Below are 23,640 nucleotides of genomic sequence, written 5' to 3'. Positions count from 1 at the left end.
AGCTTTCTGGTGGCTGGTGGCCTAGGGAGGTGGTGACCGGTTCTGACCTTGAAAGATCTGTAAACACGAGCGCCTCTCTGCATAGCGGGCAGCCAGCAGGTGCTAGTGGCGTGGGCCTGAGGGTGACAGGCTGCAGGACGTCCCAGTCCGTCCCCAGACATATCTGGAGTGCTGACACACGCGAGTTTGTGCTGCTCAGAAACAACCTTAGTATAGAAACAAGCCAGAAGTAAAAAGACACACGGCGGAAGTACAGATTGACTAAAATGTGTATCCGTTAGCTCGTTTCCCGTGAGTTGGTCGAGGTCGGCTTTCCGCGTGGTGGAGTACCTCCTGGGGCAGTTCAGGCTGCAGTTCTGTGCTGCTGCTGTCGATGGAAGGGCAGGTGGAGAAGTGAGGTTGGGTGGCCCTGTAGTGACTGGGTGGCCTCCTAGTGGTGATGATGTGTGTGTACTTGTGCTGTCGGGGCACGGCACCCGTTGGCTCGCTTAAAGGCCGCGGGAGCTCAGAATGCTTTAGAAAGCAGGCCTGGGACCTGACCTTGCGATCGTGTCTCGAGTGTTGTGAAGGAGGCAGCCGAGGACGGTGGGTTCAGCACGCGAGCCCTGTTCCCCCTACTGGCTGTGCGGTCTCCGCGCTCCCGCCTCAGAATGGGGACGGCGATTCCTTCTTTGTAAAGTCGTTAGTGCCTGGCACGCGGGGAGTACTCTGGACTTTTAGCTTGCACCCGGCAGGACAGTGGCGGCCTGACCTTGGAGTAGAGGTCTGTGTGACGCCGGCCACCTGCCCGATCCTTGCCCCAGAGGGGGACTGTGGAGAGGCGGGCCTTGGGCGCTGAGGGGTGGGGTGGGGTGGCGGCCTCTCACCGGACATGTGGCTTCTGGCCTCACGCTCAGACTGTAGTTGCTGAGTGCACAGCCCTAAGTTCAGAGACTGGGTGTCTGGCAGAGGAGACTGTTTGTACTCATGATCTGAAGGACGAGGAAACCTAGGGTTTCAGGATACGGAGAGACGATTATTGTACTGGCCTGGTGAGTATCGTGACTGTTTTATGTCCATCCTGCTCTAAAGAAAGTCAGAAGCTGCTCGAGAGAGGGATGGGGAGTATGTGTGTGCTTCATAGAGTAGCCTGCCTAAAATCAAGGGCCCCGGGGACCAGAGCATCTGCCTGCTTGCCTCCTGAGAGGAGGTGGCACAGGCTGTGTTGCCCTTGTGTGTGGGCACCGTTTAAACTGATGGGGAGAGTGGGCTTTGTGACCCTGGAGACTAATACTTGAAACCAAATGTTGACGGTGACCATACTTCCTCCTGTCTCCGTGCATCAGTTTGAAGGCCTGGACTAACTACTGAAGGTGCAGGCAGAAGCTCTAGAGGGAAAATAAGAGCGACTAAAAGAGCTGTCTGGGCACTGGCTTTTAACCTTGCTGGGGACACAGACCCCTCGGAGAGCCCGACGGAGGCTCCAGACACCCTCCCCCAGGAAGGCACATCCACACCAACTTGTGTGAAGTATGTCATAGGGCCCATCGGCTCCTCAGGCAGCTGGGGACCCCTCATTTAGGAGCCCCTTGACTGCCGGGAACCCGAATAAAATCTGGGTTGATACAAAAGATCAGGGAGGGGAGAGAGGACTTTGCAAAGGATTCTTGGGTTTCTTGTAAACTGGGCTTCCCCAGTGCATCATAGTTACTTTTAAAATGCACTTCTGTGCCTGTTCTCCCCTTCCCTCCCCTTCCCTGAGTAAAGGGAGGGTTGCCTGTTCTGTCATTGAGTAAATTTTAGTTCACTGTTCCGTGGGGGCATTTCCTATTTGACGTTGTCCTGTACGCTGTTAACAACAGTGGTCCTGGGGCCCCAATTAAAGAAGCCAGGCTGGGATCAAGCAACGCCTCTCCGTCCTTGAGTGACGATGTCTCCTCGATCTCCGTGCCGCCGTCCTGTGGAGCTGTGTGGCACTTCATCCGGAGGTAAGCGCTTTCCTGGTCTGCGTGCGTGGTCTGTGTGCGGTGGGCCTGGGCCCAGGGTGTGCCGTCCCAGGTTGTGGGGGTTTCGGGTCCCTTGGTGATTCTCAGCAGTGGTAGTTTTGGTAGGACAGGGGTTTTCATGGTATCACTGAGGCATTGCCGCCGTTGGTCCCTTCGTTGTGTGAAGAGGGGCACCTAGCTGCTGTCTTTGGCTTTCACCATCCCTGCCGTCCTTGTGAACAATCGCCCTTATGAACAGACGGGGTTCCCTGGGTGCAGTGTCTTTCAACTATTGTCCCCTCTCTTTTCATCTTTTTTTTTTTGAGAGAGAGAGAGAGAGCACAAGTGGGGGAAGGGCAGAGGGAGAGAGAGAACCTTACGCAGGCTCCACATTCGGCACAGAGCCCGACATGGGGCTTGATCTCACAACCGCGAGCTTGTGACCTGAGGTGAAATCCAGGGTCGGATGCTTAATCGACTGAGCCACCCAGGTGCCCCCCCCTTTTTAATGTATTTTATATATTTGAGTTTTATACAGAATTTCAGCTTTCAAGATTCTTCTACCATTACAAAATATAAATGTTTTAAAAACTGTCACGTGTGTCTGTGTCTGTACGTACACACACACACATTATAACAGTAAAACTGACACTTACGCTTGTAATTCAGAATTTTTTTAAGAACTCATGACAGGTTAGCCCCAAGCCATATTCCTGCAAGTTTTCCTCCAGGGTTAGCCTAAATGATCTATGTAGGATGAAAAAAAGACTGCGCACAGGTAAACTGCCCTTTTCCCTTAAGGTGGGATTGGGAGTTTGGGGTCGAGTCGGACGTCAAGTGCAGAAGGTTCAGGATCAGGGATGGTGTTTCCTCAGTTTTCCAAGCCAGCACTTAGCGGGGCCAATCCGTGTGAGTTTGGTCTCGGCCGGCGAAGAGCTGCGCGCTGGGGTGAGGGCAGAGGCCGCATGTGAGGGACCTTGCTGGGTGACTGGTGTTCCCCGCCCCCCCCCCCCCCCCCGAAGGTGCCTCCCGCACCTGACACCTGATGAGTACCAGTAAGGTTCGTTTCCTTTTCTTTCTGACGGGCTAGCTGTTGAAATGACAGGATTATTTGTTCGAGAACAGTTGACTGAGGGCCTGCGGTGGTGGGCTAGGGCATGGGCTGGGAAAAGGTGGTCTCCTAGCAGAAGGCCATGTCTGTCGGTGCCGAACTAGATTTGCGGGAGAGAGTCGGCTGGCAGGGCTGTTGAGAGGACACGGTGGGAATGAAGCGTCTGATTTGTTATTCAGTGTTTATTAAGTAGATTCAGTCTTATATATGATATACAGATTCAAAAGAAAAGGGATTCCACATACTTATGAAATCAGTGCATTTAGCAAGTAATACCATGGAGATAACAGCTCGATTAACAGCTCATTGGTCTTTTGTTAAGTGAGGGAGAGGGACTTGGCCTGTGCTAGTCATTCCACAAACAAAACAGAATTTAGTTGCATCACATAAAGAAGACACAGTCTAAGAATTAAAATATTAAGCCACATTTACTGGAAAAAACTCACTATATAGAACACAAATAATTTTTATAGAGCGTTGAGGAGGAAGTCCTCACCTGCTTAGAAGAGCCACGTTAAGTTGCATAGGTGCATATCTGTAAAAATATAATTTAGAGGTGTAGCCATTGATTAAGTAATAAAGAGTCACCTTTAAAAGTTGGTGCCGCCCGCTGTTTGTCTCAAGTGCCATATGCTTACCGTCTGGAGCCCCCTGCCCCTCCTCAGAGGGTGATGCCTCGCGAACAAGCTGCCTCTAGGGGAACCCTGAAGAAATGTTTGTACCATCTGCACTGGCAAGTCCTAAAACCTCATCTCGGATGGGGAACTTGCGCTCTTCTGAAACATGTCTAAATTATGCCAGAGGATTGACAGCCTCTTGGGTCGTCCCTGAATCCTGGGCGGCTTGACCCTGAAGGTCACAAGGGTCATCTTGACCTCCCCGCTTCCCGGGCTGCTGGAAGAACTACACCAGCCCACAGCCCTGCAGTCAAGTCCTGCTCGCGCTCTCCCCGAGAGGCCACGCAGGTGCCCCGCCGGCAGCCCCTGGGAAGTGTCTGCTCTGACCCCTGCTCCTCAATGGACCACGTGACAGAGGCCTGTGGGCCATCTGACGCACGGAGATTTTTCTGAGCTTAGAAAAGTATTTTTCAGCAAATCTGAGTTCTATGTGGCGTAGGGTTTTTGCTTTTGTTTTTAGGTGGAAACACAGGTAAAAAGTGAGAGGTTTTTGTTTTGTGGCTTTGCTAAGCAGATGAGCTTAGTGAGGTGCCCCTTCCTCCTCAAGAGCGAGTCTTGCGGAACACACAGGGACGGGGGCATCTGTACATGTAAACAGTACACTTTCACTGAGTCCAAAATTAGGAGCAAAAATACAAAGGTTCACATTGGTCTTAGGTAGATACAGGCGAAAAAGGATTGAGCTGTTTAGCTCAGAAACAACAAAAACAAAGTTTCTAAAGCACCACTAAATTATATAAAAATCAGACCATGGACGGATTGAAACTGGTATTCTGGTGAAATACTTTACTATCTTGTAAAAAGTTTTACAAAAAATTACAAATTAAAAGTATCAACCCTCTGAGTTCAAAGCAGCATTTTGAAAATGAACTGGTAGTTAATCCTGTAACCACCCCTGGAGTCGTAAGTGGCCCTTGGGAATAGGGATGGCCGGGTTCCACCTGTTTGAAATCCTTGAAAACCCTGCTCGCCCCCTTCGGTCCCCCTCCCCCTCAACACTGCCCTTGGGTATAAACTGTCCTGGAGTTGATGGTAAAATGAATTTCAGATGGGTCACACCATTACTGGTCGTCTAGTTATCCACCACTAAGACCAAATTCCCATTTCTCCTGATTCTACTCTTCTGCTGGGATTAGCCCCCTGCAAAGACTCAGGAATTGGTGTATTCTAACTCTTGAGTTACCTTCTGGCTTAGGATTCCCCCATGATGAATCTGCGCCCCCGAGGCCCTCCGTCAGAATTTCAAATGGCTGCGGGGCAGGGCCTTGGAAGCTCCCTTTAGGAGAAGGCAGTCCCTGGGGTGAGGGTGAGGGTGCGGGTGCGGGTGGGACGGCAGTGAGCTAGGTCCAGCCGAACCAGCTCTTTGGTGCCCTCCAAGTCGGGAGTGGGGAGGGGTTGAAGCTGCATCTTTGAAAAACAAACGCAAAACAGAACAAGGTCCCTGACTGAACTAGCTAATGGAGTCCTGTTTCCACACAGTGACTTGCTCCTGATTTTGCCATGACCAGGGCTTCAGGCATAGCTTCACGGAGGGGCCCACCCAAGCGGTGGGGTCACCGCGACAGAATCCACTGTCCCGGAGGGGCCGCGGGGAGCCCCGGCGGGCCTTCACCACGAGCACCCGGGGCCTTCCTCTCACACGAGCGTGCCTGCGCTCTTGCCCAGTGCTAAGGCAGGCCGAGGTGGCCGGCTGAGGAGAGCCGACTTCCAACTGGAGCTTATGCTGATCTTTAGCTCTAATCCCTTGCGTGTGGGTGGCGGCCGCAGCCCCTCCCAGCCTGCCTCTCTCCTGTCTGTGAGAGAAGCGCGCGGTGCCTGGCTTGGGTCCTGCCTCCGGGAGGGGAAATGACACGCAGTTGGTATCAAGAATTCTAAGGCGGCGATTGTCTCTGCCAGTTTTCAATTTTAGGATTTTCGCAAATTGCCTGGGGGAACGTTTTGCAAAAGACCTGCTGATTACTTTGTAGTATTGTTCACTCACAAAAATAAATATTTACACAAATTGAACCGGGAGTCGCACTGAGCAGGTGGGGCTGGACATGTGGGTGGCCGGGTTGGGGGACAGGCCTCGGGCACTGGAGCTTGTGCTGTGCTAAGTGGAGTCTCGGGTGTCCTGGCCCTGACTGGAGGCCGGGGGATGGGTCCGATGGAAGGCAGAGGTGCTGTGGCTGGGTAGGGCGTTGGAGGCCACTTGAGAGAGAAAAGACCACCCTGAACTGCTGGGGGCTGGAAGTAAGCAAGGGGCGGGGCGCAGGGCACCCTACCTTTCAGGGTTCTGGATCCAGGGCCCGCAGCTCGGGCCTGGATCCGAGGCGGGTTGGGGCCTCCACGCTGGAGCCCCTCCCTGGCGCTCCTGAGGGTGGTCTGCCGCTGGTGCCGGGAGGCGGTTGGCTGCAGAAAGCTGGTTTGGGAAGGGGCGCCTGCTCTGGGGTCGAGTGGCTCTCTGTGGCCGTCCTAGGGTCCACGCAGCCCTGGCTCCCCTGGGGCCTCTCTGCTCTGAGGGAGGAAAGGCAACAGAGGGCTTCTGCCGGCTCTGGGCAGGGGCAAGCAGCGGAGAGCTGCTGTCATGGCTACGGAGTGTTGCATGGAGAGGCCCCTTGGGCCTTCTGAGGTCTGGGTGAATCCCTGGTTTTAGCAGCACTGGTAGGTATTGCACTGAGCAAGAAGAAGTGCCTATCGGGGAGGAAGGGAACCGGGCCAGCCTTTTCTTTTTGTCCTTTTTCACACTCCAGGGATTACAGGTTTCTTCTAGGACTGGCCCCTTGACGAGAAGGGTGCGTCCTAGGTGAACCCAAGTGGCTTCTCCACTTCTGATGGTTCCTTTACTCCAACCACGGGGACGGAGGATGGGAGCTGCCAAGTCCAACCAGGGGCTCGCAGCTGCTTTTTCCTGTTTGGTGGCTACCTGACAGCTGAGGGCTCACCCTGAAGAAACAGGCCCTTCCTGGCAGGTGTCTGAGGGCTCTGGGCCTGTGTGGAGAAGTGTTCAGACCTGGCTCCCTGGGGGCAGGTGCCCGCGAGCTGCTGCTCATGAGGGTCCAAGCCCTCTCTGGGCTCTAGCTCCTGGCCACCCCTCTGGACTTACCTCCCAGGCAGACACATGGTGTGGGGGGGTTGGGCGATAGATAGCCATTCAGAACAGGCTCAGGGCACATCCTGGAAAAAGCCCACGCTGGAGTGTGAGGTAGAACACAGGTGACCGTGTGACGGGGGCTTCTGTGGGGTGGGGGTGGGGGATCCATTTTTGCCTTTGCTTCGCATTGGGTGTGGGCGAGGTCCTCCGGCTTGGCTGTGCGGCTTGGCTGTGCCGGGTGCTCAAGGGGACAGCCAGCCCGGCACCTGCCCCACCTCACCCCGCCCTGCCGTCCCCCAGCCCGCGCCAGTGTAGTGATATGGAATGTTAGGTCACAGGGATACATCCTTCTGATCAGACAGACACAGACTGGCAATCTGTACAAACACAAAAGAATCCATTTTCAGAAAAATAAATTACTAAGGGGGGAGGAAGAAAGGGTCCACTTTGTTTTTCTCAATAAATATGCAATTCTGCTCACCTAAGACTTGAAAGGTAATTATCTGGGGGTGGGATTCTAACATCAGGGTCCACGAAGATGATTCTAAATAGAGCTGCGTCCCCAGCGCCTCGTCAGGGGAGCCCCAGCCCTTCCAAAGCTGCCCCATGGCCTCTTCCAAGCAGGTCAGAGCACCCGTGTGGTGAGATTCCAAAAAAAAGTGTCCTTGTGCCCAAAGTCGCAGGTGCTTGGCGTGTGGCTAGAAACCGCTCTTTTGGATCCCACCTCTTTCAAAAACCAAAATGTACCAAGTGGTGAGGCAGGAGGCCGGGCCGGGCCGGCCTCCTTCCCTAGGGTAGTGCGCTTCAGGTGCTGCGGGTCAGTTCTGCTGTAAAATGAGGTTTTCCAGTTCGTCCGCGGAGCGCAGCAGGAAGGCCGCGGACTCTCGGTAGCCGGCGATGAGCTGCCGCACAGCGCTGATCTCCGTGGGGCTGAGCTGGGCGGTGGGCATGGTCCTGCTGGTGCTGTTGCTGGAGGGCGTGGGTGTGGGCGTGCTGGAGGCGGTGGCGGCCCCGCCTTTCATGCTGAGGTCGGTGGGCCCTGCAGAGGGAAGAGTGTGGGTGAGGAGCGGAGGCGACACCTCCCATGGCACCGGAGGCCATCACTCTGTGTTGTCTTGGGGGCTTGCTGTGACTCAGGCACTTGGGCCTCTTGACGGGTGTATGCCAGTGCCCGGAATGGGGCCTGGTGCCAGCAGACGAAACGTGGGCTTCTCTGTTAACCCTCAGGGCGATCCTCAAGGAAGGGGACCTCGTCGGTGCCGTGAGGGGCGGGGGGGGGGGGGAAGCAGAGACCTGGAGGTCGAGGTTTGCCAGAGATCACATGGTGAATGTGGGCCCTCGGCTCTGCCTTTAGGGCAGGGTGGGACGTGGTGGGGGCACGGGCTTTACATCAGCCAGTGTGGGGCTCTGACCCTCGCTCCCCGGCCCGGCTCCCACCTGCACGGCTCTCTGGGGACCCTCAGGCGGACAGCGCTCCCCTACCGTGCACATATCCCAGCTCTGGCAGCCGGGCGAGGGGGAGGCCTCAAGGCAAAGAACTGCCCTGCCTCTCTGCACTGTGGTGAAGCAGAGCTCCCCCTGGGAGAACGGCTGTGGGCCATCAGCGTCTGAGTGCGCCGCCCGGAGAGGTGTGCTGTTCCTCCCAGCACCGGGAGGCTGTCCGGGAGAGGGTAAGCACCTTGCAGCAGGCACCCGACACCCTGAGAGGCACGGGTGTGTGGAAAGCCCTGGAGTCCAGAGTGGAGCCGCGCGGGTGCTCAGACCGGGGTGGGACTTCTGTCCAGGTGGAGAAGGCCAGGTGCCCTGCTTGGCTGTGGGAGAGGTTGAGGCCAGGCCGGGCAGATGGTGACGGTGCCTTGTGGGGGCGGGGTGCCTGGCACGGAGTGCCACGTGGAGGAAGGTGCTGTGGGTGCTAAGCCTGTTTCCGAGGAGCCGCAGAATCCCCCTTCCTCTGAGGAGGTGTTCTGTGCCTGAGCAGGGGGAAAGTCCATGCTGTGGGGCAGGTGTGCGAGGGTCGGCGTGGTCGGGACAGGACCTAGGGGTGCTATCTGGAGAAGGCCCCTTCACCCTCCAAACGGTGGCGGCAAAAAAGGAGCCTGAGGTTTTCTGAAACAGACGGGAGGATGTGAGGCAGGGGCCACCAGGCCCTGTCTCCTCTCTGCCTTTCCCAGGCCACTCCACGGGTGCCTGAATGCAAGACCTGCTCTGCCACTCTGCAGGCAGCTCAAAGTCCCTGAGCCTCGGAACAGGAGGAGGCTGCTGGGAGGCTGAGCCCTGCCTGGGAAACACTCCGCGTGGCCGTGAGCTGCCAGGCCCACTGGGAAAGGGCTTCCAGACAGGTTTGGGGCGGGGCGGGGTGGGGGGGGGGCGGCTTTCTGAACGGGCTCCCAGGAGATGTGGAAGCTCCTGGGAGTTGAGAAGCATTCTTGAGAGGTGTTGAGCGAGTTGGAGGAGGAGCATACCTGGAGCCTCCTCGGGGGGCCGTCTCCCTGCTCCTGCCTACCCACCCTCCACCCCGGGTGGTCTCACCCTGGCAGGTAGGTGTGTGAGGCTGTCCTTGGCTATCAGCCATTTCCCCACTACCCCGTGGGTTCTGACGGCCAGCTTCACTCATTACTGCATCTGCAGTGGCACTTTTTATGCTGCTGCAGAGAGAGATGGACAAGCTCCAGTCTATGGAGACGCCGTGCCTGGAAGTGACCTGCTGGTTGACACTGGAAGTGGGACCTGCTGCTAAAGGAAGCTGGTGCAACCCGGGGGGGGGGGGGGGGGGCACCTGTCCCATGGGCTGCTTCCTCTTTGACCGGAGCACGTGGACATCAAGAAGCAGGTCCTTGGAACTGGCTTGCTAAGGACCGTCCTTGGAATTGAGAGTCAAGGGAGCAGCTAAGTCTGTTCAAATGAAATGCAGGAGGAAGAAGCAGGGCTGTGACTTGCTGGAAACAGCAGCCAAGCAGGTGGTGGCCTCCCCTGTTGTTGGCCAGAGGGCTGCAGGGGACAGGTAGGGGGCAGGGGTGCCTCCGCAGACTCCTGGAAGCTGCAGGGCTGCCTCCGGGCTAGGGGAGGGTTGGTTTCCCCTGGAGCCGCTCCCAGTCTCTCTCAGACAATGAAGGCGAGAGCCGCCTGCCACAGTTGGTGTGACCGGGCCCTGGGGTTCCTCTCTCTCCCCTTGCCGAGCCTTGTCCTCTTGTTTCTCTTGGACAGTAGCTAGAGCCCAGAGAGGAGAATGTCCCTATTTCCTGCAGCCAGTCTGCTCTGGAGCCATCCTCCCGCAGGCTCTAGTGCTGACACTCAGGTGTGGTTGCTGGAGGGGCAGGAGTGGGCATGAGATGCCCAGCACCCCAGGAGAGGGGGCCAAGCAGATGTTATCTAAGCTCATTTGCATCTCCCAATGACAACCTGATGAGCAACGTGTGGAGTTCCGAGCGGCTAACACATCGCCCTGCCAAGGCACCGGTCTGACTGAAGGGTCCCTTGCAGGGCTGGCTGCTGCCGGGGAGGGCGGGAGGGCTGGGGCGGCTGCTTGTGGACAGCTGCTGGACTCCAACCCAGTGCTTGCAGGGCATGTGCTGCCCCAGGCCGGGAGGTAAACGAGCAGAGCTCTGCTACAGTGACCTCGCCACCCACCTCTAAGGAAGGAGGGTGCATACGGAAGGGAACGGAGGCCCCGGGAAGCACAAAGGGCAGAGCCGGTTGCCTCCCTCAAAGGAAGATCTGGCTGCTGCTGGAGCCTCTCTGGCAGGTGTGAATAGGGCGCAGAGGGGAGCAGGCCCAGCGCCCTCCCTGGCAGCTGCAGCCCGGAGACGGGTCTCGCTGCATGGACCAGGTCGGGGCTTGTCACCATTGCCTGCTGCCTGGAAAGGACTGGGCCTCACGCTCCTCATGTATATCTAGGGGGTCCTAACTTCTCTGCCCTGGGGCCTGTCTTCAGATACTCTAATAGGGTCCCTGCTCAGAGGTCAGATGGCTCTTCTTCCTGGAAGAAAAGCCACGCTTCTGGGACAGTGGTCCCACCTCTCACTGGGGCTGGCCACTCCGGCTTCAGCTTCAGGGATTAAGGCCAGGCAGCCTCTTATTTTAGGTTAAGAGGCATTAGGAAGGGATGAGAAGTTAAGCCCAGGCAGGAATCTTCCGGGGACCTGCACACACTTCCTGGTGGTGGGGGGCAAGGTGAGCGGAGGGGGCTTGGGCTTCCTGCCGTGGGTATGGGCCAGCCCCTCCCTTGCTGCCGGGGGAACGTTGAGGGGTCTCCTGAAGCCAAGGACAAGGGCTTGAGAGCAACTCTCAGGCATGTTCAGCCAAGACCTAGAACCAAAGTTCCCTGGCCTATGGGCAGTACTTTCCTCCAACCTACTCCTCAAGCAACTTGGGGTCACCCTCAGTTCTCCTCCTCCCCCCTCTGGCTTTGAAGGACCCTCACTGCACACAGCCGCTGCCTCCTGCCCTTCTGATTCACATCTCACCACGAAGGCAGAGCAGAGTTCACAGCCCTGCCTTTGCTTAACACCTATCAGTGGCTTCCACCGCATACACAACCAATTCCAAGCACCCAGCCCTGAGGTCACCGCCCCCCCAACCTACTCCCCTCTCGTTCCCCAAGGCCGCCAGGCTGCTCTCCACCAGCCGAGTCTGCTCTTCCCCTGCTGCTCCCACCCCGGCTTCAAGTGGGGCCCAGCGTGAATGGGCCTCAGGTCCCCACGCTAGTTCCCACTCAGGGTGATGCTTAACTCCACAGGGAGGTCTGCATCTTCTCAGGGACCGTTTCTCCGATACTGGGCTATGTCCTGTCTGCATCAGAGGCCCCTGGGAAGTACTGCAGGGGCACCAAGGGAATCACCAGCTTAAGGGGTTGGAGTTGGGGGAACAGACAGTTAACTGTCACCCCAGGTGACCTAGATGGGGCTCCTAGATGGGGCAGGGGCAAGGGCTGAGGCCTGGGGAAGGCGAGGACCTGCCCAGAGCCACTAGACAGGCCCCCCGCAGGCCACAGCTGCTGAACTGGGCCGTGCCCGGGCCTGATGCTGGCTCTGCTACCAACTCCGAGTGACCTGGGCCAGTGGCCACCTCGCCAAGCTCTGGTCACTGGGGGTAAAGCAGGTGTGTGGAGAGGATTCAACTCAGAGCAGGACCTTGGCTGCAACTCAGTGCTTGCAATGGCCTGCGAGGAGCCGGAGCTGGGAGAGGCCCAGCAGCGCATCCAGTCGAGCGCTGGGGCAGCCTCCTCGGAGGCGAGAAAGGACTGGTATGCTCTGTTTTAACCAGCTGAGGTTTCCTCACCGTCCAACCTGAGGACTGGCCAAGACTGTGAAATGGGGCGGGTGTCTGTGCCACGCGGCCTCTGCCTCCCCACCTGCCCTGCCCCCTTCTCCAGGCTGCGATACACACAGACCTGGGTTCTGGTCAGGGAGCCAGAGAGCCCGGGTCCCCCCACTCACCGTTACTGTGATTTCCTGTTTGGAGGGAGGCAGGGGGCTGCAGGTTGCTGCCCAAGGCCCCGTAACCGCGGTAACTGTAGTTGAGGCCGCCGTTGACATACACGGGGTCCTGGGAGTAGGAGGAGGCTGGCAGTGAGTAGGTGGAGTGGGTGATGGCTGCAGAGTCCCGGGAGTGCTGCTTGTCCAGGGCAATGGGCTCATCCTGCAGAGTGGAAACCGAAGGGTGCTTTGAGCTACGGGCCTCTGCTCATCTCTCTGGGGGGCAGATTCGATCCGTTCCTGCCTGGCTCAAAAACCCTCTCAGAGGCCGGGCTCCCGAGGTCTGTGAGGCCTGTGTGACCAGGCCCTCTGACTTTCCCCATCTGCCCCACTGCAGCTCTGTCTGGGTCCCAGGACGGCCTTTCCCTCTCTCCCTGTCCCCAGCTGTCTCCAGCATGACTGACGGTCACCCTCTCACCCCTGCCACGCCAGGAACAACGCCCGGGCAGCTGTGGGTAAGCAGGTACCTGGGAGGACTGGTAGATCTCCAGGCGCATCCTTTTGGCTGCTTTTCTCGTCTCGCTCTCGCAGGCTGCCGCCAGGATGTTTTCTGCCATGGCCGAGGTCAGGTGGGGAGGTGTGGGTCTCGTCTGCAGGCAGAACGGGGATGGGGCCGGTGCTGGGGCTTACCGAGACCCTGCCCTGGAGGTGGCTGGGACAGGGCTGGCGTGTGCGCTCCAGGACCGTGATCTATGGAACCGCGTAATCTTTCTGGGCCTCAGCTTCCCTCCTCTGAGAATCAGGGATCGTGGTTCCTGCTCCCAGGGGCATTGGGAGGGTCAAGGGGAAGTGTCTGGCCAGGGGGGCCACCCAGGAGTCCCCGGGGGGGTGGCACAGAGGGAGCAGGTGGACCGGGGACGAGGGGCTCACCATCTCCATGCCGTTCTTCTTCATGCGCCGGCAGGACTTGAGGTATGTGCGGATACGCTTGCGGGCCCGCTCCTGGAACTCGGGAAACTGCCGGCTGCAGGACTCGATGATGGCCTGGATCTTCTCCTTGGGCTGCTTGGAGATGGGCACCATGCGGTCCAGGTTCTCGTCCACAAAGAGACGCACAAACATCTGTGGGAGACACCGGCTGTAGGAAGGGCCGCCGCGGCTGTGACCCCGGTCCCCACCCCGCCCATCCCTCCCGGCGCTCACATTGAAGGCCTTGAGGCGCTCAGGGTCCATGCCCTCAGAGTCGTTCATCTTATCGTTGTCCTCGTGGTCATCGTGGTCGTCGTCGTCGTCGTCCGCCGTGGGGGCCCGGCCCACCGTCAGGTCCTCAGGGCAGCCACTGACCTCAGTCTTGATGGAATCGTAGCTCCCGGAGCTGTAAGGGGGCGACTGAGAGAGGGCAGGGGCCGGAGGGTCAGACCAGGCCCGCTCGTGGTCTCCGACAGCCACAGAGAGCTCGGGCACCGGGATGGTGAGCGCACCTAACCGCCACGCTAGCCACAGTTTCGAGGTCCTGTGTCACTTCCCCTCTCCACTCCCTTCCTCCGCGAATGGAGATGCCCAGGGGCAGCAGCAGGCAGGGCAGCAGAGGTCTGGGCCCGTGTGAGTGAGTGCTCTACTTGGCGGCAGCACCCACAGCACGACCCGCCACATCGTGTGAGGGACGGGCACTCGTGGGAAGGGTTCCCAGCCTCTTCTCTTCTGTCAAGACTGGCTCTGGTTTTGGGGTTTTCCTCCCCGATCCCCAAGGAGCCGCAGCCCGAGCCGGCAACCGAGCTGTCACACAGGCAGCGAGTAAGTGCCGTCTGTCAGGGAGGAGGAACAGACGGGCTGGGAGAGGGAACCAGCCAAGGCGACAGGTCCATCAGGCAAAGCGCATTCCCGAAACTCCTGGGCTGGGGTTCCCCTGTCTGCTGCCACTCCTGGGGAGACACCGTGAGCCCCAACATGGGGAGGGGGTGTGTGCAGAAAGGGGGAGTGGGAACCAGGCCCAGCTCCCCAGGCAGTCACCGTGTCGTTCAGCAGAGGAGGGACCCAGCTGCCTACTCCCACCCCATGAACACCTCAGAGAATAAGCCTCTTTTTGAGGGGGATCACAGCTCTCGCTGAAGAACAAACGGATAAAGATGGACACTGACCGGCGCCTGGTCCTGCATCGGCTGCGGCCACCAGGACTCTCTGTGACCATCCCACGGGAGATGTGACCCACCTCCCAGGGCCCCCGGCCTGGTGCCCAACTCTTGATCCACACACAGACTTTAACGGGCAGAGACACCTAGGTCCTCCGGCCGGGTCACGACAGACTCGCAGTGGAGAGTCGAAAGACCTTCCAGGCCCTGGGCCAGTCCCATTCCCAAGCTGCTCCTCGGCCAAGTCCTCTGGCAGGGCCCGGGGAGACAGAAACCGCGAGACACAAGCTGCTGGTGGCACGGGTGCTCCCATCTCACTTCCTTGGCCCACACACGTGGCCTGAGCTCACGGCGGCAAACTCCCCCTCCGCAGCTCTTTGCTCAGTGCAGGTGGCAGCTATGTCTGACCTCCGTGGCCTGAGCTCAGGCACACAGTGACAACCGAACACCCGCTCATCTGTACAGAACCTTCCCGTGAGAAAGGCCATCAGAGGCAAGCACTGGCACCTGCCCTACGCCCTCTGCAGAAGAGAAAGGCCCAGGGTGGGGAGGGAAGCTGTGTAGGGGTACCCGGCTGGAGCGGAGGGGCGTAGGGCTCTGATGAGTCACCTCTGGCCCTCCGGCCCCGGCAGGAGAAAACGCTCCTACACAGAGAGAGTTCAAGTGCCCAGTGACGCACCGCACCACTGCAGGAGACCCCCGTGGCCCAGAGGCAGCAGGCGCAAGCGGAGGGGGGTGGGGCAGAAAGCAGGAGGGAGTTCCCGGTGGTGGGGGCACCTGTACTGGCCAGCCTTCCCTGGTGGCCACCCCCGCCTCCCATCAGCTTGGCCTACCGAGTTTCAAACATTCACATCCCTGGGGCTTCAGAGGCCTCATACTTTTTCCGCACCATCTGTAAAATGGGGACAGGCGTGCAGAGTAGCCGAGAAAGGTGGGGACTTGGTGCCGAAAGCGGCCACTTGCTGCTGTAATTTGCAGCAGACTCTGTGCTGGGGGTTGAGGGAAATAGGCCACACGTCACCCGCTACCTTCATTAAGGTGGGGCCCACCCCTCTTTACAGATGGTGACACAGGCTCAGAGGAAGGAAGGCCTTGCTTGAGGTCACACACTGTGTGATTTCTTATTCCAGAGCCTTCCCAGGAAAATGACAGCAGCCACAGCCTCCTCCCTGACTTGGTGTCACAACTCTGGGGACACACAATGTCATTTCAGCTTCGTGCAGCCCTGACGTGTACAGGAAGCAGGGGGCTCACATCTCAGGCGGGCCCACAGCCCCACACACCTCAGGGGTGGTCTTCACCCCGTACTTGACGCGGCTCCGCAGTCCATCGGTGCCACAGCCGTCCGAGGGGTAGGATGGTGTGCCGAGTGCTGCGCCCGGCGGGAGCTTGTCACACAGGTTGATGGGCTGATCTTCGGAGGTGGCGGTGAAGTCCATGGGGGCCACGGCGCCGTTGCCATTCATCTCGGGGAAGGCGGGGTCGCCCTGCGTGCTGCTGGACGTGGATGGGTTCAGGGTGGAGGAGCCATTGCCGCTGCCACTCTCAGAGGAGGAGTCATCTGGAACAAGAGGCCTGGGTGTGAGGCTCCACCTCAGCCCCTCCTGCCCCCTAATGCGCCCTGGGGGATCGTGGCCACGGCAGCCACAGGGAATACTTGCCCCGTCTTGTCCTCACAGGCGTCTCTGGGCAAGAGGTGAGCCCTGCTGTCGAAGAGGCTAGCTGTGCCCCTGCCCGATGGAGGGGCAGGGCCCCTCTGCCTGAAGCAGGCCATCAGGAGTGGAGCGCCCGTAGTGATCTCCTGCACTCCACACCCGTGACACCACATCCAGGCTCAAGGGAGGCCCAGCCTCAAGGGCCTGGGACTGAGTGGCTGCAGCCTCAGGTCTGACCAGCGTGCTGCACGCCAGAGGTGCTTGGACACCCAGAGCTGGCTTGGGGCCTGACCGGCATCCCCCTCTTCCTCTAACTCGCCACTGCCCTGCCCCTGCACACCCTCTCCCCACAGTGGGTTCTCAGCTTCCTTCATCTGCCCAAGGAAAAAGGGATAATGCCTCCATTGTGACCTCCCCCCTCCCCCCCGTTACCCACTCTTCCCACATGTGGGCCCTGCCTAGTCCTGGCAGCTTACACACAGACAGTGCCCCCCGCTCCCCCCAGAGCTGCCTTCTGTGCAAGGTCAGGTGGCCTTGGACATCCTGAGCCAGGGCTGCAGGCTCAGGGGGCTGCATTCCTGGCATCTCAATAGGCTATCTCTGCTTTCCAGAGGTGACAACCCAACAAAGCTCTGCCGAGGGCGCCCCCTGCTGCGGAGAGCACAATATTGCCTGGGGGACCTGGGAGGACAAACTTCCAACTGAGGGGCTAGACATTTTCAGATAAAATTCCAGGCCCCTCTCCCCAATCCAGGCCCAGCCTCCTGCTTGATCAACTGAGACGGCGGAGGCCAAAGCAGGTTGAGCTCCCGGGGTCACGGCCAGGTGAGTACCGAGCTGTTCCCGGTGGCGCCCAAGTGCCCCCGGGCTCGGCACCAGGACCCAGAGCTGGTGGGGGAGGGGGGAACCACAGTGAGCCTAGACCGCATCCCAGGCCACCCCTTTCCCCAGGCCAGGGTCGCGCAAGACCCCACCCCCACTCTCCCAGCCAGCAGATTATGAAGATTTAGTCCCCGGGGCTGGGCATTGGGCACGCGCACCGCCAGAGCGTCCCCATGGCGACCGAGAGGCTCTAGCGCCCCAACCAATCGCTGGCCTCCCGGCTGCCCGGGGGCGGGGCCGGGCTGCCCATCAAGCAGCCGAGCCCGGGGCAGAGGGGGATGGGAAAGGCCGTGGTGAAGTGGCACCCCTCCCCCCCTGGCTGCCGCAGGTCCCCTGGGCCAGGCTGCCCCTCCTTCTCCTCTTCCTCCGGGCAGCTCACTGCTCCCTTCATCCTCCTGCAGGTCAGCTCCAGGCTCTGCTCAAAGCCGCTCCACAGCTCCCTGCTTGCTGAACGACACCCCAGAGTCCCTGGGCCTGCGTCCTTGCAACCTCCAGGACCTCACCACGCGTCCGCTGTCCCCCTCCTCCTCCATCACAGATGGGCCTGGTTTTCCTCCAGAAGGATCTCCAGCGACCAGCGCAGATGTTGGCGGAATGAACAAATTGCCCGGCAGTATTTACTGAGCACCTACTGCATGCCCGCACAGTCCCAGGCCGAGAAACAAAGTAACAATGACAACCAAGGTGCCAGCCCTCCTGGAGGGACAGATGCTCATTACCAAACCACAGGAAAGTGGCTGCCCTCCCTCCCTTCATCACACCCACCTCCACCCCACCCCTTTCCAGCACCAGCCTATTCTTGTTCCATAACCTTCCTGCTCTCCAAAGACCCCTGAAGACTATCCTCCAGACTCCCGCTGGGTGTGTTCTTAGTCCCCTGACTTCTGGAGTCCAGACCCCACCCTCCTGGCCACCGCGGGACCTCACATCTCCAGGCCTTTGCTTGGGCTCAGGCTCTGCTGTCTGCCTGCCATGTTGCTTCTAACTCAGAAAATTTCAGTCTACCTTCGAGGCCTGGCTCAATGCTTCCTCCTCAGGGCAGGCCTCCTCTTCCACTGTCCCTGGGAAGGAGTTACAGCCCAATGTCTGTCCTTCCTGGGGATACTTCGTGCCTCCTTTGCCTGGCCCAGGGTGAGTTCTGACGGCTGCCTAGAAGCCCCCACATATGCAGGAGCCTCTTCTGGAGCTGAGGAGCTGGAAGGCAGGGATGGGCCCCTATACTGACTGATCACGTGAACCCCTGTTTGCTCTGGCAGGTGCCCATTCTTAGCCCACCTTATAGGTGAGACTTCACACCCTGGCATCATTCCTAATAGGCCAGCTGCTTGACCTTGGAGGGCTTTGGCTTCCTCTTCTGGAAGGAGGGGTTGCTAGGAAGGCACCATGCTCTGCACACAGTGAGCCAACTGTCCCAATGCAGGGGTGTCAGGCCCACGGCCTCCTGCGGTGCCACACCCCTGCACAGGCCCACGGGTGGCACCCCAACCACCTGCCTCTCTGACTAGGTTTCGTCGTGGGAGGACGGACCTCCCTTGCCCTACACCTATGGTGGAAGGGGGAAAGGAGATGCATGCCTACTCCCAGCCTCCCACAGCTCAGGAGCCCAGGGTGGCCCCAGGGCTGTGCATCCTTGCTGCTCGGCCAGACAGCCACAGGCACTGGCTCCGACCGCAACACAGCACCCTCTTCCCAGTACTCCGAGGCTGCTCTCGTCCAGTAAGGGAAGTGGCTGCGCAGGTGGGACCAGGAGGTGCCAGGAGTCCAGACCAGGCATCCTGAGTTTTTAGAAGAAACCGGAAATCTGCACCATTATGTAAATATCCAGATTTTAAAATGTTAATGACTGACTTACATTGTTTCCATTTTGAAAGACCTTGCCAAACCAAATGTGGTCTATCCATGCAATGGAATATTGTTCAGCCCTAAAGAGGAATGAAATACTGTCACACGCTACAACACGGATGAACTCCGAGAGCATTATGCTGAGTGAAAGAAGCCAGACACAACGGGACAAATACTGAATGAGTCCCCTTCCACCCAGTGTGTGGATTAGACACATGCATAGAGACAGAAAACGTATCAGGGCCTGGAGGAGGCGGGACAGGGAGCTGCTGCTTAATGGATATAGTTTGGGGTGAGGAAAACTATATTTTGGAAATAACGGTGCTGGTTGCACAACGCTGTCAATGTCCTTAATGCCGCTGAATTGTACGCTTAAAAATGGTTAAAACGTAACATAAGATTTTTATGTTATACATATTTCACCACAAAAGTCCCCCCAAAACCAAAAGAACCCCAAACCCTTGAGCAGGCCAGCGGGCCCCAGTTCACAAGCTCTGTTCCCACCTCCTCCCGCCACAGGCCAAGGCCTTCCCACCTCCGCACCTCGCCCGGGGGCAGGGAAAGCCAGCCACACACACAGCCCACCTCGAGCGTGTGCTCCCCCGTCATCCTGCCGGGGCCACCCTCAACCCGCGTGCCGACCACCCGCAGCGCCACCCGCTCACGGACTGCCTCCCACTTGGGTCCGTTTTTTGCCAACTGGAGAGGCCGTGGGTTTTAGGCAGAATGCAGAGGGGCCGTGTCACCTTGAAGATGCCACTTTACCTCCTTGAGCCTCAGTTTCCTTTCCAAATGCGTCTCCTGTCAGTAAACCAGGATGCATGAGGTGTAGACAATACTGGCATAGAGAGTAGGCGCTAAAAAAGAAAAAGCTGGTTCTCTATGCCCCGCTGTCTTCCTTCATAACGCACCTGCTTCCTACACACAGGGGCTCCGGAGGGCCCCGCCAGAGCCCGGGTGCGAAATCTGAGGTGGGCCAGGGAGGAGGAAGGGGAGGCCAGTGCCCGCAGGATGCTCTTCCCACCCTTGTCCCTTCCCTGCCTGAACACTTCCTGGTGTCAGGCCCATGGGGGGCACTGGGGACTCAGCAGTGAAAAGAGAGGGTGGTCGCTGTCCTGGCGACTCATACTCCAGTGAGCAAAAAACCAGACACAGGGCTCCAGAAGAGACTGGGCCCCAAAAAGACAGTCGTGAGCTTTCTGGCCCTTGAGCCCCGACGGCAGAGCCCTATCTCCAGAACTCCTCCCAAGGAGGGAGGGACACCAGGAGGGAGGGAAGGAGGGAAGGCTTTTTGTAAGAAGCAGCCCATGGAAGAAGCCTCACGGGAGGAGGCTGAGAAGGCCCTGGGACTAGGGAGAAGGCCCCTGACCCTGGTGGGGGCAAAGGTGCTGCTGGGGAGGGGGGTAAGTGTATCCATCCGTCAGCCCCCCCCCCCCCCCGCCCTGCCCCGGCAGCGGCAGCTGCATGAACGGAGTTCAACCCACTAAGTGGAAGCCAGACTCCCTCCAGAGGGGGCCCCTTGCTGCCACCCACTGCAGCTGCGCCAGCTGCCTACCTTTTCACTTGCTGTTCCCTCTTCCGACACTCTGTCCCCAGCTGCCTCTCCCCCTCAGGGATTTGCTTCAAGGTCACCTTCTCAGTAAGACCTCCCTGCCCCCGCTCTGACAGGCTGACCCCTTTACCTACTTTTCCCAGACCATTTTAATCACCTTCTGACATACTACGTCTGTGGCCTATGCCCAGCACCCCTTCCCCACGTAAGCTGCCCCAGCCCAGCAGACCCAGGGTCAGCAGGGCTGTGCTGGGTGGGCCCAGATCACTCCCGCCTCTCCAGAACCCATACCCCTTCCTCTGGGGGAGGGCACCCCAAGTCTTCCAGGGGGAAGTACGTGCCCCACGCCTGGCCAGTCGGCACAGCCCATCCCGGCGGTCAGTGGGCATGTGACCAAGCTGGACCCGTGAAAGTCAATCCTGGGGCTCTGGCTGAAATGTTTGGAAAGAAGTGCTCCCCCAAGCCCCCAGGGCTGCTGAGCCCGTTTGGCAGGGCTGAATAGCTGTCAGGAATAAATCCCCCTTATATCCATCCCTGCCTAAAGCCAAAGAAGAACCTAGACTTTTCGGTTACAGGAGCCAACAGTTTCCTTACTGGGGAAGGGAGCCGGAGTCTCTGAGCGATCCACAATCCTCCCTCTGGGAGGAGCCCAGGGACTGGAGCCCAAGCCAGGCTGTCTCCTCACTGTGGCCCACCACAGCCCCACTGGGTCGGTCCCCCTAGCTCAGTCCTGAGGTGGCTGGTACCCGCAGTAAGGGCTGGTGGCAGCCCCCACCCCCACAGCGCCTGGCACCTTTTGGGGAAAGAAGGAACAGAGAGAAGCGTCAGCACCCCAGGCTGAGGCAAGCTGGGTTCCGGTCCGGTCCCAATTCTTCCCTCCTCCCCACTCCCTCCAAAACAGTGTGATTCAAAGGAGATATAGGCACGTATTCAAACGCGTGCCCGAATGAGGCCGGCGGGGTCAGGGCAGGGGGAGCAGGTGCGGGCCTCGCTGTCTCCCGACCTTGGGCACAGCCCGCCTCCTTGGCTCCTCTTATCTGCAGTCCAGGGAGTTGCCGCTGACGCCCTGTTGGGCTCTGACACTTTATGACCCTGTGAAAGAACCCAGCTGGCCCCACGGGCAGCAGGGGCCCTGACACACGGGGTGTGGGAGTCGGGCCCTCCAGGGCGCAGGCCTCCGGCCACGGGTCTCCCCGGGCGGACACGTGTTCTGGTCCAACCCATCCCAGACCTGGCCGGAAGTGACCCTCTTGTGTCTACCCGGTCCTCATCCGTGCTGCTGTGGCAGGACGGGCATCCCACCCAAGACCAGGCCGCCGGAGCCTAGAACAACGCCAGTGGGGTGAGACTGCCCCCAGCCTGTGACTGTGTGTGAACAACAGACAGAAGGGCGCCCTGAGTGGCCGCAGGGGAGCCGCTGGGGGGTGCACCCCTTCTGAACGTTTCCACAAAGCCAGGCCTCCCCGGCTCTGGCAAAGGACACCTCCCGATTTGGGCAGGACGCGGAGCCCACCACCTGTGCCCGGAACGCCTCGGGCAGGGAAGGGCCGAGGTGCCCATCTATTTAACGTGGGGCGATGTGCTGCTATTCCAATGGGGGAATTAGCAATGAATGGGGGAAATTGTTCCTCCCTCTGTCCCGTCTCCAGAAGGAGACAAAAACCCCTTTTACCTCGGCAAACAATGCCCTTATGTGGGCGCCAGCGCCCCGCAGCCCGCACAAGCCCGGCTCTGTGCGAGCCGCCAATCGCTACACCGGGCTCTGGGGCCGCAGCCAGCGGCACCCTCTCCCAGTGGGTGACCCGCACCAGCTCCCAGGGCGGGCTGGGAAAAGGTGGGAAGGTACCCCACCACTGAGACCACGGGCCGGGCCTGTGGCCACGCCACCCGGCATGCCCAGCGCGGGCTGCCTTCTGCGGCCAGAGGGGCGGCGGCTGAGGCAGCGCCCCCTCCTCCGTGGGCTTCTGTCACAGCGGCGGCCAGGAGGGGGAGAGGAGGGGGCATCGATAATTCACACACAAAAGAGCTGGGCTGGGGGGAGGAGGGGGGTAGAGGGCTGGAGCCGGCAGCCCCACCATGGGCTGGGAGGAGTAGACACCAGGGCAGGCGCAGGGAGTCTGCAGAGCCGGCCCTTCCTCCTCCTCCGCCCGCGCTCTGAATTTGGGTGTGCACCTCACCAGGGCCGGTCCCCGCCTGCTCTGACAAAGGCCAGTGGCCTGGGCCATGTTTACATGATGCATAGTTCCCAGGAGCACCAGGCTCCTGGCAGGCTACCCTGCTCTTCCTCCCGGAAGGAAGGGGGAGGGCCTTGGGGTCAGACGGGGGACACAGAGGAGTTGGACCAGGCGGTCTTGCTGGGATCCCACCATCCTGGGTGACAGGGCCACACGGGGTGCCCGCCCCGCGGTCTGGCCGTCAGGCCCCCGGCTGCCCAACGAACCGTCCCTTTGAAGCATCCCATTCCACCCTTGTGGTTCCAGGGGCAGGCTGGCCCCTGCTCCCCACCATGCTCCCCACCGGCCTCTGCTCTTGCCTCCTAATGCCACGGACCCAGGGACGCCGGCACCTCTACTCCACGGCATCGCCTTCCTGCCCGGCCTTTTGCAGGTTGTTCCTTAGGCAGGCACCGACGCCCGGGCCCTCAGAGACTAGAGCAGCGCTGTCCAATAGAAACAGAACGTGAGCCAGCCATGGACTTTCCCGTTTTCTAGTAGCCACATTTAAAAAGTGAAAAGAAACAGAGAGAATGAATTTTAATAATCTATTTTATTTAGCCCAATATAGTCAAAATCTTATTTCAACAAGGAGTCAATACTGTGTTAAAACTGAGCTATTTTACATTCTTTTTTCATACGACGCCTTTGAAACTCAGTGCATATTTCACACACACAGCACACCTCAGTTTGCAGGAGCCTTTCTAACAGCCATATACAGCCATAGTATCAGACAGCGCAGACCTAGATTTCCCCCTCAAACTGAAATCCTGTCTCTCAGTGCAGGAGCCCTTAGTGAGGTGTCTGACCCACAGATGAGTTGGGTCTTAGGGGCAGGGGGCCGGAGCAGGGCTGGCATCAGGGCACTGGGGACGGGTGCCACCTTCAGTGGGGGAGATACTAAGTGTCAGGCGCCAGGCACACTGTTCCCGATCTGCGCAAGCACCCCACGGCAGGCATCGGGGAGGAACCAGGGGCTCCCCGAGGGGAGTCATCGGCGATCACACCGCGTGTGTGGCAAAGCCCAGATGGGCCCCCAATTTCCAAGGCACCTGCCCTCTTTCTCCTCTAGGCCTCCATTTGCCCATCTGTACCGTGGGACGGTCCCCACCTCTACTGCCACCCCAC

At 59.2% G+C, this 23,640-nt stretch overlaps 1 protein-coding gene and 1 long non-coding RNA gene across 14 annotated transcripts in view; one reads left to right on the top strand and one right to left on the bottom strand.

Annotated features, from left to right (window-relative positions):
* Positions 1 to 638: 638 nt before the first annotated feature.
* On the top strand, positions 639 to 22,813 carry LOC113602513 (uncharacterized). 3 transcript variants are annotated; one of them, XR_008289151.1, is made up of 4 exons: positions 639 to 1,031; positions 1,326 to 1,967; positions 12,637 to 16,848; positions 17,307 to 22,813. It is a non-coding gene; the product is annotated as an uncharacterized LOC113602513 (long non-coding RNA). The 3 variants fall into 3 exon arrangements; XR_008289150.1 differs by having other exon boundaries at positions 639 to 1,509; positions 1,842 to 1,967; XR_008289149.1 differs by having other exon boundaries at positions 639 to 1,967.
* The window catches only part of NOL4L (nucleolar protein 4 like), a 125,566-nt gene continuing 105,165 nt past the window's right edge, over positions 3,240 to 23,640 (bottom strand). For 10 of the 11 annotated variants that reach the window (XM_027069835.2, XM_053200094.1, XM_053200089.1 and 7 more), the window contains 6 exons: positions 15,652 to 15,929; positions 13,443 to 13,628; positions 13,170 to 13,361; positions 12,767 to 12,889; positions 12,261 to 12,462; positions 7,204 to 7,864 (listed from right to left, as the gene is read on the bottom strand). In XM_027069835.2, coding sequence (XP_026925636.1) covers positions 7,644 to 7,864; positions 12,261 to 12,462; positions 12,767 to 12,889; positions 13,170 to 13,361; positions 13,443 to 13,628; positions 15,652 to 15,929 — 1,202 coding nt within the window. In that variant the 3' untranslated portion in view covers positions 7,204 to 7,643. The other variant, XR_008289148.1, reaches the window with a different exon arrangement.

Source organism: Acinonyx jubatus, chromosome A3 (assembly GCF_027475565.1).
Source record: "Acinonyx jubatus isolate Ajub_Pintada_27869175 chromosome A3, VMU_Ajub_asm_v1.0, whole genome shotgun sequence".
In the NCBI taxonomy this organism is placed as follows: Eukaryota; Metazoa; Chordata; class Mammalia; order Carnivora; family Felidae; genus Acinonyx; species Acinonyx jubatus.
Note: the sequence above shows the minus strand (reverse complement) of the source record. Positions and strands in the feature narration are given on the sequence as shown.